This window comes from Sitodiplosis mosellana, unplaced genomic scaffold (assembly GCF_009176505.1).
Source record: "Sitodiplosis mosellana isolate CC-2019 unplaced genomic scaffold, AAFC_SMos_1.0 Smas_scaffold_6170, whole genome shotgun sequence".
Lineage (NCBI taxonomy): Eukaryota > Metazoa > Arthropoda > Insecta > Diptera > Cecidomyiidae > Sitodiplosis > Sitodiplosis mosellana.
In genome coordinates, this window is record NW_022601411.1 from 2,855,509 (window position 1) to 2,873,893 (window position 18,385).

At 34.0% G+C, this 18,385-nt stretch overlaps 1 protein-coding gene across 2 annotated transcripts in view; it reads right to left on the reverse strand.

Annotated features, from left to right (window-relative positions):
* Window positions 1-5,824: 5,824 nt before the first annotated feature.
* LOC129575955 (myc box-dependent-interacting protein 1) overlaps window positions 5,825-18,385 on the reverse strand; it is a 30,879-nt gene continuing 18,318 nt past the window's right edge. Inside the window, exons 2-9 of one of the 2 annotated variants that reach the window (XM_055460219.1) lie at window positions 11,354-11,489; window positions 11,009-11,199; window positions 10,506-10,781; window positions 10,325-10,406; window positions 10,035-10,154; window positions 8,613-9,062; window positions 7,579-7,721; window positions 5,825-7,208 (exon numbers count right to left, since the gene is read on the reverse strand). In XM_055460219.1, the coding sequence (XP_055316194.1) occupies window positions 7,128-7,208; window positions 7,579-7,721; window positions 8,613-9,062; window positions 10,035-10,154; window positions 10,325-10,406; window positions 10,506-10,781; window positions 11,009-11,199; window positions 11,354-11,489 (1,479 nt within the window). In that variant the 3' untranslated portion in view covers window positions 5,825-7,127. The remainder of the gene's footprint in view (window positions 7,209-7,578; window positions 7,722-8,612; window positions 9,063-10,034; window positions 10,155-10,324; window positions 10,407-10,505; window positions 10,782-11,008; window positions 11,200-11,353; window positions 11,490-18,385) is intronic. The other variant, XM_055460220.1, reaches the window with a different exon arrangement.

The following is an 18,385-nucleotide window of genomic DNA, read 5'->3' on the forward strand; positions in this document are numbered from 1 at the left end:
GGTTCATTTATACCGAACATCAAAATTGCAAATAAAGAAATTCCCTGCTCCGTTTGAAATAAGAAAAAAAAACATATGCATTGCATTAGAAATTCCATTTAGAAACAACAAATGCCAATAGTGTGCACATTGAAATAATATCATAGCTAATTTTAAAACTAATTGTTGTGTACTATACCTGAACACTCACATAGTTCAATTGATTGAAATAGAAATAGTGCATGAGAAAAACAATTCAAATTAATTTACACTTTTACACGGACTGTGCTGCTGATATTTCGAAGGGTTGAGCCTTGAGCGAAATCAAATTTCAATCTGGCAGGCGGTAATAAATAGAAGTACTGAGTGACGAAAGCCAATATTTGAAACTTCGGTTGTACTTGATCTCTTGCATATAATTAAACTTACCTTTCTTTCATCAAGAACATTCATTTTCGTAAACATTTTATGAAAATGTTTCTTTCGAAACATTTGATTTAGACAATTCGACTGAATTTGTATTGACGAATGTAAGTGCTTATGATCACAATATGAAACTCTAAGTGAAATGAAATACACCATAAATTCCATGAATATGTTCAAATGTTATATTAAAAGTCACAATGGATATTGTTATATTGTATGTCGTCAAAGTTATAATTGTAATCATTGAAAATTCATCCGAAAATATATTTTATTTTTATTTTTATTTTTTTCAATAATTTGAGGAAAAAGAAATTCGTTGACATTAATTGAAAGAAATTAATCCATAACTAAACATGTTAGTATTATGGTTGAAATTATTAATTGGGTATGTTCATTCACAGAAGCGATTTTTGTCGACAAATATGTTGGATTTGTTTTCAGCAAAATTTCCAGCATTTAATTCTTCGAATAATACATCCGCGTGTATAAAGGTAATCGGCTTTAACGAAACAAATTTTCAATTTTTTCTTTTTACCATATTCCACAATGACAAATGCTCTGAATTTAATCAGGTTTTGAATCACAAGCTCGAACGATGATAAAACTTTGATCACTTGTGCGTATGTTGAATTCAGTAAATCTTCCAAGCTCGGATTTATTGCTGCGTTGGTCCAATCGGATATCAAGCGTATATCTGCATAATTTGTTGGGAGCCATACTTGACTTCGCACTGGACCGATTAAAACGATCGCCACTAGAATGCCCAGATAGACTACTGGTGCATTTTTAATAAGGCGATACATCTCGATATAATGATTCGTTTTACAATTGACTTTGTAAACTGTGATCAGGTCCCATCATCTATCCATATATATATTAAATTATTTTTAATTGATTATTTTTATTTAGTCACAAACATCGGTGACTTTTTTTTATTTATATTTTTTCATGACTTTCATGTGGCTTTGCTTCGTTACGAAAACATTTTGGTATTTTTAACTGAATAAAATTGATTATTTTTCATTCAATGATGGCTCAATACATTAAAAGCAGAAATAATTTTTAAAAATAAAATTGTCAGTGGGGAAAAAATTCAGATCGAAAAACAAAAGTTTAGTCGTTAGCCGGCTTTATTCATATTACCTTAAGAATCAAAGAGGCAGGCAATTTTATTTAATTTTGAAATCTTTATACTTTTATTTTTGAAGAGACAAACATCGGTGACCTTTTTTATTTATATTTATATGACTTTCATGTGAATCACAGCCTCGAACTTTTTATTTTTGAATATATCTTTCAACATTTTTGCCAGCAATCTGAGTTTGAGCAATTTTTGCCAGTTCTTTCTAGTCGCTGAAGGACTACAATAAAAAGGTTCTTACCGATATAAAACGAACTTTTCCGCACTGTTGTCCAAAATAACGGGGAACTGAGTATTAATCAAATAAATATAAAGCCTCCAGAACAAAAGTGCGATTTTTCTACGAATTTGTAACTTAAATGCGATTCGATACCAAAGTCGATCGTAATGGTCATCCTTCCTTGTACTATCGTTAAGAAACTTGTTTATTCAGTTTTAGGTTTACTTTGGAATAGAATTTGTTTCAGGCGATTTGGAAGATGATACGCAGAAAAATAAAAAAATACAAACAAACCGTTTCACCAATTTCGGGATTTTTGTTGATTTTTCATTAACCCTTTGATGAACAATTTTTTGTTTTTGAATCATTTTGATATATGTTTTGTGCCACGAAAAATAGAGAAAGACCTCATACTTAGATTTTTGAAAAATTGCGTATTCGTCGAGAGAATAGGAAAAGAGTCAAAAGTGTCAAAACACTATAAAAGCTTGAAAAAATTAAATTTCATAAAACTAATGATGCAGAAAGTTTAATTGATGTGTTTTGGTCCTACGAGTCCTAATTTGACAATTGAAAAGAGTGTACAAACTCACAAGATTAGAGGAGGAAAAATGTGGAATTCTACTATAATTTCGCATTTTTTTTACAGCAGTACATGAACAGAAAAAACTTTCCATTCAGCTAATCAATTGTAGCCTGTAAAGTATCAAATGAAAGCTAGTTCAATTCCCTACATTTGTTTCCAAACAAGAATGCAAAAATATTCCGTGGTTTCATAGCTATAGCATCTGGTTACTTTAGGAACCGATATGTGATAAAGGGTTAAAGTGGTCATTCAATCGTTTTTCATAATTTAAATTTAAGAAAATGTCTATGAATAAATCGCAGAGACAGCTAATTTCGTATTTTTGAAAATTGATGATTTTTCAATCAACATTTAGCGACCAGAAAGAACTGGCAGAAAAATTGCTCAAACTCAGATTGCTGGCAAAAATGTTGAAAGATATATTCAAAAATAAAAAGTTCGAGGCTGTGATTCACATGAAAGTCATAAAAATATGAATAAAAAAGGTCACCGATGTTTGTCTCCTCAAAAATAAAAGAATAAAGATTTCAAAATTAAATAAAATTGCCTGCCTCTTTGATTCTTAAGGTAATATGAATAAAGCCGACCAACGACTATACTTTTGTTTTTCGATCTGAATTTTGTTTCCACTGACAATGTTATTTTTAAAAATTATTTCTGCTTTTGATGTATTGAGCCATCATTGAATGAAAAATAATCAATTTTATTCAGTTAAAAATACCAAAATGTTTTCGTAACGAAGCAAAGCCACATGAAAGTCATGAAAGTCATGAAAAAATATAAATAAAAAAAAGTCACCGATGTTTGTGACTAAATAAAAATAATTAATTAAAAATAATTTAATATATATATGGATAGATGATGGGACCTGATCACAGTTTACAAAGTCAATTGTAAAACGAATCATTATATCGAGATGTATCGCCAAATTAAAAATGCACCAGTAGTCTATCTGGGCATTCTAGTGGCGATCGTTTTAATCGGTCCAGTGCGAAGTCAAGTATGGCGCCCAACAAATTATGCAGATATACACTTGATATCCGATTGGATCAACGCAGCAATAAATCCGAGCTTGGAAGATTTACTGAAATCAACATACGCACAAGTGATCAAAGTTATATCATCGTTTGAGCTTGTGATTCAAAACTTGATTAAATTCAGAGCATTTGTCATTGTGCAATATGGTAAAAAGAAAAAATTGAAAATTTGTTTCGTTAAAGCCGACTACCTGTATACACGCGGATGTATTATTCGAAGAATTAAATGCTGGAAAATTTGCTGAAAACAAATCCAATATATTTGTCGACAAAAATCGCTTCTGTGAATGAACATACCCAATTAATAATTTCAACCATAATACTAACATGTTTAGTTATGGATTAATTTCTTTCAATTAATGTCAACGAATTTCCTTTTCCTCAAATTATTGAAAAAAAATAAAAATAAAAATAAAATATATTTTCGGATGAATTTTCAATGTTTACAATTATAACTTTGACAACATACAATATAACAATATCCATTGTGACTTTTGATAAAACATTTGAACATATTCATGGAATTTATGGTGTATTTCATTTCACTTAGAGTTTCATATTGTGATCATAAGCACTTACATTCGTCAATGCAAATTTAGTCGAATTGTCTAAATCAAATGTTTCGAAAGAAACATTTTCATAAAATGTTTACGAAAATGAATGTTCTTGATGAAAGAAAGGTAAGTTTAATTATATGCAAGAGATCAAGTACAACCGAAGTTTCAAATATTGGCTTTCGTCACTCAGTACTTTTACCTCTATTTACTACCGCCTGCCAGATTGAAATTTGATTTCGCTCAAGGCTCAACCCTTCGAAACATCAGAAGCACAGTCCGTGTAAAAGTGTAAATTAATTTGAATTGTTTTTCTCATGCACTTTTCTATTTAAACCAATTGAAGGTTGAACGCCATCGAAGTATCCATTAAAAAACTGTGCAAAGACAAAAAGATCAAATAAGGTGGCCAAATCAAACCGAATAGCGGCTTCATTCATCTAGATTTCTGTTATAGCCTTTTCACCAATCGTGGAAATGTTTTCGTTTTAGAACATCAAAGAAAAATGCGCTTAAAAATTCATAAACTCCGGAATGGTTTTTCTCGTCCACATTATTTCTGTTTTTTTTTTTCAGCTTAAACTTTGATTTTTTTCCATTATGAGGTGACTTTTTTTCCTAATGCTAAACCAAAGAAGAAAAGGCAAATCAAAGCAACACTGATTTTGTTTTGTTTATTAAACAATTTATTATCGTTTTTCTAAAGTAACGTATAAATACAGAATTGTGTGTGTGTGTGTGTGTGTGTATTTTCCCATCGGAAAGAACATATATCTTGTTGCAGTAATCTGACATGAAATAACAAAAGAACTGAAGACAAAAACAAAAAAGAAAAAGAAAAAAAAATTTAAATTGTATTATTGAAATGCTATTACATCGATGAAATTGCACAATATTTACTTGGACAACTGGTGTGTGTTGCAAAAGTAAAAATAAGCGAGAGCACTTCCAATATAAATGGCTAAGGTAGTTGTGGTGGCGTCGAACAGTGAAACTACACAATTTTCGTTCGATTCTCAACAAGAAAAAAAAGGTGGAATTTAAGGCCATTGAATCAAAATATGTATTGTGCGATTTCAATCAATATACGTTTTTTTTCTGAACTGATAAAAAAAATCTTGTTTCTTTGCGGAGTTTTTTTTTTAGAGTTTCGTACACGTGACATCCCATGTGAACCATTTGCGGAGAAATTCAGTGCACAGCGGAGCTGTGCGGAGTTCGGCGGAGATGCCATACATACACTATATCTAGTGCGCTCATGGCTACTTAGATGTGTATTGAACAATAGAAATGTAAATACAGCAAAGAGTGCTGTTTCGCTCACACGTATAGCGCATGTACGGAATCTCCGCCAAACTCCGCACAGCTTCGCTGTACACTGGATATCTCCGCAAATGGTTCATTTGGGATTAGAAAATCGAATATCTTGAGTTTTCCGCTTTTTTTCAATTTTAACACATTTTGTTCCGATTTTGATCGCATTTTTTTTTTGATTTGACGCATAAAAATGGAAGATTATATCAAAAAAAAATTTGTTGCTTTTGTCGAAATGTCCTTTTGCTTAGTTCATTAATATAATTTGACACAAAATGAAAACACGTCGTTTTGATTCATTTGGATTTTACTTTTGTTTTTGGCGGTTCCGAAAACAAATTCCGGGTCAGGGATACTCAATGAAAAAATGAATTGAATTAGTGGAAACCAGGCTCAATTCATCCGTTCAAAGCAAAATGTTATTTTCGGTCAGAAAAAGTGTATCCTCCTGAATTTGAACTTGATCGTCATCTTCTGCGGGGAAGAAAAAAAATTCACGTTTTTTTTTTCTCCAAATAGTAATAAATTAGTTGTGTTTGTTTTGTATTAATAAATATTATCATCGCATATTTTTAATTCAATTGTTTTACTATTCGCTTTTCTTTGCTCAATATATAAATATATATAAGTATTAATTGTCCATCCATATACCGTGTTCGAGAGGCTTGATACAGTCATTTTATATTAGTATGAAAGTGGAATTGCACTTGGAAATGCAATATCTCATAATATGTTGACAAAAAAAATCCGAGGAGTTTTATTAGTTTTTTCTTCTTCAAAATTAATCATTTTTGTTTTAAATTTTTGTATCTAATTAAAAAAAAAAAACCATTCTCTCACTATGTTCACGACTCGGTTCAATTTCTTCTCAATTTTTTTTTTTTGATTAATTTATGTGTTTTCGTTACTCTCTTCCACAGATTTAGTTCATTATTATTAAAAAATAAAGTTGTTTTCATCATTTTTTTGTTTCATTTCTCTTCTCGTGTTTCTTTTTCTTGTGTAAATTCCTTTAAAAGATAAATTTTTATGTACAAAATACAATACATTGTTCTTATATATGTTGATTTCGAGAGGGAAAAAAACCGTAAAATATTATTCAACGATATAAGTGTTCGATTTGATTGATTTTTCTTTTTCGAACAATTTGTTACAATATTTGACAAAAAGAAAACAACATCATTTGCTAGTGTCTTTGTTATTAAAAGTTTTTGCCACCCCTCCAGAGTTGTCTTGCATGCAATAGGCAATCTTTTGTTTATTTTTTTTTTACAATATATCTAGTCGTAGATTTTTTTTTTGTTATTTACGGATTGTTTGTGGTTCGACTTAATTATGTGTTTTGATTTCTGGCTGAATGACGCAATTTGAAATTTTGAATGGTCAATATTTTCCGGACTTGTTGCTCTTTTTTCCAAAATAATAATAGCTTTCCATGATGCAAATTGGATAATTGTCGGCATTTTTTCTTCTTCAAATATCAATAATTCAAAAGTTCATTCAATGCCCATCATGCTTTCTATTGATCGGATGAAATCGACAAAGTGTCTCTCTATCAAGTGAATATGCGATGAATTAATTGTAAAAATTAATTTCTATGGTGGAGTTGCATTGTTTCTTGTTTGTTTGTTTTGCTTTTTCTTTCTTTTGTTATTAATATAGAACAATTTCTTGTCGCTGTTGTTGTTTCATTGAAATGGCCAATTGATTCTGATGCATTATTTTGCATTCATTCCCATGCGATACTTGTGGTTGGTCATCTTCGTTATTTTGATTGATATACCGGTTACTAACTGGTGATTTTACGTTCGCATTTTTGTTTGTATGTGTATAGAAACAGGGTGACTGTGTTATTGTTACTCTGTCAATGTTACAATGGTCGAGTGAAATTAGCCGGAAACAAACCCTTCTCATTTGTACCTTCCTTCTGGCCCATCAACCAACCCTCCTCCTGCAATAATCGAAACGAATGAAAAAAGATAATTCAACAATTTTGTTTTCTCTTTTTTAGGTTAGAATTTAATCGAAAGAGATTTGGAAGATTGAAATGCAACAAAAAATCATGAGAAACAAAATAGAATCGAACAATTTGAGAAAAAATTTGGAAATTGAAAAAAAATCAATTAGAAAAAAAAAGAAATATTTTGAAAATATTCAAAAATTATGGAAAAAAAATTAAAAACATTCATGAAATGTGAAAAAAAGAGAAATTAAAAGAAATTTAAGAAATTTATGTTGTTTCTTGAAAGAATTTCTTGTAAAAAAATGATATTACGACGAATTGTAAAAATGACTCAAGAAGGCTAGTCTCGCTCAATTACCTGGTCTTCTGGATCGTCATACTCGATGACTTGAATGGTTTCTCCAACATCAAAACTTAACTCATCAACATCCTCTTTGACATATTTGTATGTAGCTTTTACTCTGTAGAGGACACCAGGCGGTAAATCTGTTGTAGTTGCACCTATTCCAAATGAATACAATCATATAATTCAATTGTGGATAAAATTGGTTAATTTCGTGTTAACCGCTGAAATGTCTAGATTAAATTTTTTACTTAAGATTGTCTAATTTGTAAATTGATTTGTTCTTTTTTTTTGCGCAATAATTTTGTTTTGATTAATTTGTGTGGTTTAGCACGTTAATTTTCAACAACAAAAAAGAAGAATGAGCCAAAAAATAAAATGAACGAAAAATCAAACGATTGTTCATAAAGTAATTGAATTGTAAATGCCAAAAAAAAAAAATGAAAAATTAGACAATGGTAGCGTTGATAAGTAAACGAAAACAATGATTTCGCGCCTTTTTAGCATAGCAGGTAAGCGTGTTCGCGGTGTGAATGGGACGGTAGTACACGTGGCCAAAGAAAAAAAGTATTAACGAGAAAAAAAAACAATAACAAAGAAAAAAAAAAACTATTTAGCAAACGCTATGCGCATATATGTATTCCAAAACAATACAATGAATGTACTTTTTGAACGTAAGCGATTGAACAAAACGACACAACAACAACATAAGCAAATAAACCCATGCATTTAACAAAGTAGGTGATGTTTCTGTCTTCCATTTGGAAAAATGTCCAGAGACTGTGTGTTGTATGATCTTAGTGTCAGAAATGCAAATAAATTATATTGAAATAGACTTTTTCGATTTAGACTTTCATGAGGACAGTGAACGATTTCGCGGCATGATGATATATATGTGTCACGTGGCAAAACGCTCACGTGTGTCGAAATAGAAGAAGAAAAGAAATGATAATGGATCGAAACGGATTGTGACGCGATTGAGTGTGTTTTTATATGTGTGTCACATTCTCCCAACTCACAATATGATGAGGATAAATAGCGAAACTCACCGACGGGCACGTCATACAACTGGTCCTTACTTGCAGCATCGGCAGATGATTTTTTGGCTGCGTCAGTGGCATTGCCATTCACCAATTCACTCGAAGCAACGTTGGCCACATTGTTGTTGTTATTAACAGCTGTTGAGCTACTGGCACTACAATTCAATCCATTTGTTTCGGATGTGTTCGCCGTTTGCACGGTATTCTCGTATTCAGCATCCGATTGCGCGGCCCGTGATGCTCGAACGGCAGCCACAACGGCATTATTTTGATACGATGGTTCAGCATTGCCACTGTCGTCATTGTTCGTGATGGTGGATTTGCCATTTGTCAATGATTTGTCGTTGTCCAATTCCTCGGTTTCACCATCGACAGCATTCGTTTCGGAATCATTACCTGACGACGATAAAGATTGTGGTTGCTCTTTAGGCGATGATGGCGCACTGCTTGACGATGTTGCTGCATGTGCAAATTTCGTTTTGGTTGCATTTCCATGGTTCCGAGCGATTGGACGGTTCGTTTTGCACATTCAGCAAATTATCACGTGCGTCGTTCATTTGACATATATACATCCGAGCAGATGATTTTTTTCATTTGTACATATTTTGGTGTATGTGTGTGTGTGTGTGTGTGTGTTGGTGTATGACGTGCGATTTTATTTACAAATTGCATTCGGATGCATTGTTCAGGATGGGCGAGATAGACAACGTTTTTGTGTTCGAATTTTTTGGACGCGCGCAATTTTTTTAATTTCGATCGAAGAGGAATGAAAAGAGAAAAAAAACACAAGGAATATTATAAACGGGACATGCTGTTAGTTCAAATGCCAAAACGAAATTCGAACCGAAATTCCGTGAGATAACATAAGAAACTAACTGGCTAAGAATGATATGCTTCATTTCATGGACAAATCGTTTGAGTTTGACATTGTACGTTTCGAAATTTTATCGATTGACAAAGGTTTTTGGGGCATTTTTCTGAGGATTTATCCAGAAACTTTTTTTCTGCATATTTTTCGTTTTTGGGAATAGATATCAATTTGGAAAAACACATTTTTGTAACGGTTTTTTTTTTTTTTTGAGAAATCTTTTCCAAATGTTCGGGGACATTTTCGATTGCGAAAATCTAATCATCCAAATTTGTGTTAGAATCAATGATCGGTTATCGTTTCGATATTAATCAGTTATTAATCCATTCGAAAAAATACTTGGTCAATTCAAACAACGCAACAAAAAAAAATTTAGTATCAAATCCAAAATCTAGTGTTTAAACACATTCAAGTATGATTATTGTTGATTATTCGTTTGCAAACGATTTTTGTTTGTTTTTTTTTTAACATTTGGAATGAAGCCGTGTTTGCAGTTTTTAGCGAGTTAGTTAGTTATGGTTACAGCATTAGAATGTTCATCATCATCATCGAAATATACATACGACTATTTCCATTACTGGAACCTCCGCCATTTGTGAGTGTATTTGTGTCTGGATAAAGATTGTTAACCGTGGCACTGTTTGATTTGATTGGTGATTGTGGTGGGCTCGAATTGCCACTCGCTAAAAGGGAATCATCAAGAGAAAGGACAGAGAAACATAGTGATCGATAGAAAGAGGTATATTAAAATTGTACAACCGAAAGAGGATGATAAACCCCACATCAAAAAACAAATTGACGACCATAGAAACGGTGCCATGAAATGAAGAGGTAAGAAGATGAATAGTAATACCTGTAATTTTCTTTATAGTATAGGATCCACGTTGTGAATCTGTGGCCAATTTATCAACAATCGCTTCTAATTCAGCATAAACCTGCACGAAATGAAGAAGAGCATTAAATCCAACATTTGATTGAATGGTTTATATGAATCAACAAAAAATGATTCGTGTGGCTTTAATTTTGGTGTTTACCTTTTGCGTTTCATTGTGGAACACTTGTTCCGATGCGAAGAGCGTTTGCAAGTTGGTGACTAAAAACAAGATCCGTGAATCGTACAATGCAGGCAGCTCGTCGTGTAATTCCGTGTTCAATATTTCATAGGTTCGTCGCGCCTCTTCCAATTGTTCGCGTCCCTTTGTCACCTTAACATCATCCTTACGCTTGGCCGCCGACGCTTGAAGACTTTGAAATGAATGCCGTTGTCCATCGTAGTCAATTAATTTTCTGTTACGTTTTTCTATTTTTTTCTGTTGAAAAGATGAAGCGAATGCATTTAAATGAGGATCAGAGAAAGAGACAACAAAATTGCACTTCTTTAATGCTCATCATGGGTGTTTGTTTGGATTTAGAAGAACATGAAATGAACTCATCAACACCAAGAGAACAAAGAATTGAGCTTCTTTTGCGTCAAAATAGATATTGGTGCCGGAATAGAGGGATAGAAAAGTCTTGAAATTGAATGTTTTGGTCTTACTTTCATTTCCGGAAATTGAGCCGTATATGTGTTCAACGGAATGAGCACTTGGTCGCCCAATTTATGCGAAAAGTCTTGCCACAATGAATCAATTTGTTGTGTTTGAGCATTCAATGCATCAGCACCCGTCCATTGTGATTCATACACATCATCAATGGCTTCCATCAACGATTTCGATGCCGTTTGCATGGCTATGAAATGAACAAGAGAGAAGAATAAAACCAAATAAATTAACAATGCATGAAAAGAACTTTTGTCAAATACAAAAGAGCCAATTCCTCAATTTGGAAGCATAGAATAAGTTAATATATACTTCGATTCCGTGAATCGAACGCAACAGCATACCTCGGATGCAACGTATGTAATTGTTAAATTCCTTTTGAAGACGGGTCGCATTATTTTGTTGACGATTGAAATTCGTTAAATGTTCATCAAAAATTTCATCGGCCGTTCGATCAACTTTGCCAAGATTTTGTAATAGCTGTTGAAATGAGAAGAAGAAGAAGAAAAATTAGAATAATTTACCCAAATTAAGTCGTTCAATATTCTAGTTGATATTTAAAAATTATGATCAAACTCGACAAAAAAATCTGTCTACTGCTAGATGATGATGATAAATGATGAATGACGAAAAATTCAGTTTTTACAAAAAGAAAAGCAAAACAATTCGATTGATCTCGAAACCAAAATTGTTCAACAGTCTTTTAAAATTGTCGATTTTTTGTCCTTCATTTTCCACCCAATTGAATGGTCACAAATAAATTCATAAGTGCCGCTGCTTTCGAAATGTCTCCTTAATTAAAAGCATCGTTTCGACTGTGTCGGTCGAAAGGCAATTTAAATGTTGTCACATTTCGAAAGTGTAAATGCAAGCGTGCGACGACCCAAGAGAGAGAGAGAGAAAAAAAGGTGTCAATCGGTTTTTGCGTGGACGTTATACATTTCCAATCCAGAAATGTCAAAGGGAAACGACTCAACGAAGCGAGTTTATTGGCAGTTTTTTGTTTGTCTTTGTTTTTCATTCCCATCAGTGGTGTCTCTTTAAACAAACAAAACGTGTCATTGTTGAAATGCGGAATACATGAATGCGATAGCCGATTCAGTATGAAGTGTATTGTTTACATTGGCGTTTACTACTTTTCGCTCTCTCTTTCTCTCCTTCTTGTCATCTACAATAACGTAATTCGTTCGTCTTCATGGACGTGCACACTCAACAAGTGCCGAAAAGAGTCAACACATTTGAACATCGGTCTACTGATATGGTTCGAATCATAACAGCACATATCGAGTGAACAGTGAACGACTTTCACGAACCATATTCAAACGAAAGACCATTTGTTTTAAAATCCAAATTGCAATCAGGAACTGAGACTGAGTCATCAATTCAAATCTAATAAAGCCATAATTCTATTGTGAGACGACTTGATGGCGAGTAATAATTGCCGAGTTTACCTGAATCAATCGCACGTTTTTTTTCTCCTTCTGTTCTAATTCTATTCATTCATTTGATTTGCACAACAATAATTGAAAAAAACATGTCGATGAATGGTCACGGAACGTCCATTTGTGTAACAAGAATGCCAAAATCACAGAAAATTTATTGTTTTCAACAAGTTGCTGCTCAAGAATGGTGCCATTGACTCGTTTTACATTTCAATGCGAATGCACCGCTTGCCCACATAAATATCGTTGGCTATCAAAGTTAAAAAAATTATGTATGTACAATTGACTTATTCAACCGTGTCATACCATCAATTATGCAGTAATCAGCAAAACAAACCGATTTCATTCTTAACGGTACCATATTTTATGTATTCACAAATGAATGGCACATTTTCTAAATCGATGGAAAAGGGACTCGGATGACAAAAGAACAGGACACACACACACACACACACTAGAAAATAGCGATGCATATTTGAAACGAGCATTGTATTTATTTTCTGCATCGATTTTGACCAGAGATAACTTCTGTGCAATGTTCTGTTTGACTGCAATCGATATGATTCTTCATGCAGCACAAGTCTTCTTTTTTTTCGTTTCCACATGCTTCAGTAGTTCTACGTTTCGTTCATTCGGGTCGTTTGCCTAATTAAATTATAAGAAATAAATATGGCCCGATATTTCTTCAATGGACAAATATACGAACGTATGTGTTTGCTCCCGCTCTGTCTCATTTGACTTGTGTCAATTGTGATTGCTTTCGCACTTAGGTTCACTTAACACACTCGAATGTGGCCATTATGTGGAGTCGACTGTGTGTTGTTGTAGCGATACATTCTAAGACCACAACCGATACACATTATGTGCAGTTGAGCATTTTTGCCAAATACAAATGAAGAGTCATGAGCGCGTGCGTGTTAACGCGGCCACCACACTCCACCAACAATATGCACAATTTAAATTGAATTACATGAAAGTTGGGGTCAAATCGAATCTAATTTAATTTTCATCGTCTAACTTCTTCATCTTTACGTATTTATTCATTTGCCGCTTCAATTTCAAAACACGGTGAGTGTGCGAGAGCAGCTCTGAGTTGTATTCTCAATGTTGGCGCTTTCTTCAAATCATCGAGTCATTTTCAATATTTTATTGATTCATCGGATGGTTTTTTCTTCGATCATTCCAACACTTTGCATTTCAATTTTTAGGCATTAACTTGATTGAATCGCGTTTTTGAGCATTGCATATTTCTTATGTTTAATTTTCAATTCGAATCAAGTGAAAAATTTACGCAAAAATTCTGACTGCAGAGAAACAGAATTCGAAAGTTGTCAAAAGTTTTATGATGCAATCCACTTTGATGCTACTTCTTCTTTTTACTCATTTTTACTTTTCAGCTTTTTTTTCTTCGTTCCGTTTTCATAGTTTCGCTTCGTGGTGAAAAAATAAATATTGAATCATTGGCTGTTGTGTTTGGTTGCGCTGACTCAGCCCGTTTGGTTAGTTATTTTTCCCTTGTTCGTTTCCGTTTTGGCAAAATGAGAAGGTGTTTTTTTTTCTCGTTGTTTGGGTGTTTGTGTGTACTTATCGTCATGATTACATAGTGTCTGTATTGGTTTTGTTTATTTAGATAAATTTAGAAGTGAAAAATGTTTCGACCGTTAATATTTCAACGTCAAGCGAGCAATAATCGAATGAAAATGCGTTAAGTCCTGAACGTGACGGCGTTTAGAAAATAACTATTCACATCAATTTCAATATTGGATGAATAGAGATAAACGTTCGCCCTTTTAATTTTCAATTTAAGATGTACTGAAATGTGCATCGTTAACTCAACGCCATATTTTACATTTCGTTTGCGTAGATGTTTCCATTGAACGCATTACCGAGTTGAGATGGTGACAAGACCGTATTTCTATACTGACAAACAACATATGTTTCGATAAAAACTTTCAATGCATACAACTTCACGAGAATTTGCTTTGAATTCTTTTAAAGCATAGCTTTGCTCCTGAAATTCGCGTTTGAAACATTAAGCCGAATTTCTCCACCAAAAATTCGCCTTGAACTTTGAAAAGAGATTTGTTCGGAGTTTGTTGAAAGCATTTCAAGTAACCGAAATTATTCAACACATTGTTTGATGCACTTGATTTGTGCGAAATGAGATCGTTGGTCGAATACCGAAAAGTCGATAAATATCCATTGCATTTGCAAAGTGCGATTGCGATAAAGAGATAATGAAATTCGAGCAAAATCAAACGAATGAACTGTAAACAATTTGTTATTGTTTTTTGTTGTTTATTCGCAACACAAACATCGAAAACAAGACAACAAAAAAAGATGGAAAAGAGCGAAAGAGAAAATTCCGTGCACACAACACACTTGCAACTGTAAATGCACTTGAAACGTTCTTATTTGCTTCGCCATATTATTTGGCTGTAGTTGTTCACATACGATGACGACGAGCGTACAAACGAAACATAAAAAAAAACAACAAACGGCCTGAGCAATGTGTGTCTTACTTTCAGAGCCGGTTTTGGCTTACATTCTTGCATGGATTTTTTTCTGGATCGAGCAACGAACCGTGTGTGTGAGTTGATTTGTTTCTGCACCGAGATAAGAGAAAGTATTGATTGGAAGAGAGAGAGAGAGAGAGAGAGAGAGAAAGAGAGAATTGCAACAAGTCCACACAACATGCTTCACATTTGCAATTTCATTTCAAGAATATATCCATGCGTGCTTAAAACGAAACTAAAATCATCATTACATTTTGCTCTCGCAATCACACGAAACAACAGCATCAAAACATGCAAAATGTTCATTTAGCACACATTTTTGCGCTCATTGTTTGCACAGCAGCACAGTGAAATTGAAAATGCCGATGTAGAAACAGCAAAAAAAAAAAACCGGCACTCTCAAGCCGATCTTCGACACCATTTTTGTCAATCTATCAACTTGGCTTCGATTCTCTTTTTTTCCGCTTGTTGCACTGTTTTTCGGTCGACTGAATGAATTATTACATTAAAATGTAATCTAAATGAAGTTTCCCCACCCAACACTGATTATTGCAACGTGTGTGTGTGTGTGTATGCGCGACAATTCAGACGATTTATTATGCGTCAATTCCTGTCTGAAATGAAAACATGTTGCTTTTTCTTTCTTTTTAAAGAAATCATGTCATTTTCAGCAGACACCGTTTCTAACTCAAATCTATTTAAACATTGTCTGAAGTGGTACTTCCGTTATATTCACCTGTTTGGCTGCGTTTTATTTTTAAATGCCGTCGTCGTTGTCGACCACAACTGACACAAAAACAAGCACAACACTCAAATCGATTTGATAGTTACGATACTTTTTTGACAGTTTGATTTGGATCGACAATTTTTGATCGTGCCGAAAAATCATGTAAGTCACTACCAGCAGCCGGAACATTGATCGAGAACCCAAGATAAGATTAGGTATCATTTACAGAACCTAAAGTGATAGAAAAAGCCATCAATGTTCAAATAGTATTCTAACTAGTTTCTAGCATTGGTGATTTACTCTGGGCGAGTGTTTTGTCGGAGAGTATGCGTGTGTTGACCATCAGTCAAGTCGATTTCGATGGTTCGGTTGGGCGTCGTTTTCCTGTGTGCATTACGCTTCTTCAGCGTATTTGAAAACAAACAAAGGAGCGCCACAGCCAAAGAAGTAAGTCGTTTGTTTGTTTCGGTATGCGACCGGTTTCGATCGGTTGTGACTTTAAGCAGTAGCAGCAGCAAACAACACAAAAAAAGATGTCGTGTTCTCTTTTCTCATTTTTGGTGCGAGAGCGTTTTGCTTCATGTTTTTTTTTTCCTTCTTAAGAAATTCTTGCCGTTTAAAAAGTTTTCCTTCACCTTTCTCTCGCGTCAATGTTCGTTTTTGCTGAGCTGTCGACCGTCATCTTATCACTGCATTAGTTATATACGGATTTAATTATTATCGTTGTGTGTTTATTAGACAGTGCGCAAAAGTGAGAGGAAAACAAGTAATGAGACCTCTGTCTAGGCAGTGAGAGCAAAAAACAACACACCGAGTGGAGAAATTGTTTTGCTTGAGTTCACGTTTGGCGCATAGAATTAGATGAAATAAAGCGATGATTGTATCAAATGCCAATAGTATTGGCGTTGTTAGTACGAAATATCAATACAAACATTGTGCGGATTCAATAACAATATAGAGATAAAAATGCTACGCTTCACATTGCAAAATTCATAGCTAATGAATCGAGGACACCTTTGATTGTTTCGCCGGAATTTTTTCATCTCATTCACCAAAACTGATGGTTGAACCAATTAAGCGTCAAGTTTCATATCGACGAAAGGAGAAAAAAATTGTTTTTTTTTCGTTCGGAATTACAAGTGTTTTCAGAGTGAGGCGTTCAGTGCATTCAACTGGGCGAAATGAAGTTATAGCATTTCACATTTTGATAACTGTGAAAATTGTATTCGCATTGCAGGTGCCCCTTCTTTTGAATGGCACTTCAACATTTTGTGCACATTTAAGACCCTTTTCATGTTGAAAATTGCGGACGCCTTTAGAATGGCAAACGCGATGACGGTGGGAAGAGATACAGGTAATTCCACACCAAAAGAGAAGATGCGTTCAACAGAAGAAGATAAAAAAAACAGTCAAAAGCACCGTTTTTGTTGCTTTAAAAATATAATTTCATTTCATGAAGCACCGTCAGTCGATCAACATTTTGTGCAGGCACACACAGCACACCGCACACAAAACAAGTCGCACAGCTGCTGATTTAAATTTAAATCGCCTGTTTTAAGCGATGTACGTGCAATAATAAAGCACATTGTTGCTCCCACTGGCTGCTCTCTCACTCGGTGTAACGTTTCGTGCATTGTTGTGTAGATTTCTCGTCAAGTCGCACATTACAAAATCAAAAGAAAACAAACAATTTTTATATATATGTAAGCATTGCACTCGGCTAACAATGGATTCATCACACAGCGAATACATCTCAGGAGTGCACGCGCGCATTTACACTAACGAACGAGTGGAAAAGTGAGCGTGAACATTACGTAAACCGACCTAGAGCAATGTCAATCGAATTCGCAATTGCAGCAATCGCTTTCAATGAATAATTTTGATTAAAACAAATGCTCGCGTTGCTTTGCTTTATGCTTATCGCCTAACCAATCCATCAGAAGTCCGAATAGAACGATTTAAGTCATTGCTTGAGATATCATTTTTTTAATGCGTTGCATTGCCACTTTTTCGTGTCGACATTGATATATAAATCGCGATGTTTTTTATGAGTCGCCAGATCAGACGCAAATTACGCTATTTCCAGTCTTGACAGTGTCAATCGAAATGATCGACAAAATCAAATTAGCGAAAGATGCCGTCCGATAGCGCTTATTGTGTGTCAATGTGTTCACTAATAAAGCGTTGTGCCAGGCACCGTGTCAAATTAATTCGATTGTGTGCGATTTTAGTGACAAAATTCGAAATTAGTCAATTCACATGCCATCTGTTTTTTTTCTTCGTTTGACTGAACCGAAAGTCAGATCTTTTTTTCACAGTCCAAATCATTCGAGTCTGATCTATGTTTCACTCTCACAGCTCACAGGCTGACTTTTTTTTTAATAGAAAAATTGCAACGTTTCCAAGTGGGTAAGAACACATTTTTTCTCTCTTGAGTTTGTAAAAAGAAAAATGCAATTGAAATTCCAGCGAAATGAGTTGAGTGCGCGGCGAATGTAAATATTTATTATCGTTCCGCTAAAACACCTGATTAAATATCGTAATCGCAACAAAACAGAAACGACAACAAATAAGCGTGATTTCAATTTCGATTCGGTTTTACAAGGCAAAAAATTAGCTATCGGAAGAATAGGAAAAATAGCAGAAAAAAAATTATCAATGAAATGTTTTGGTATCAAATCCATTGCATTG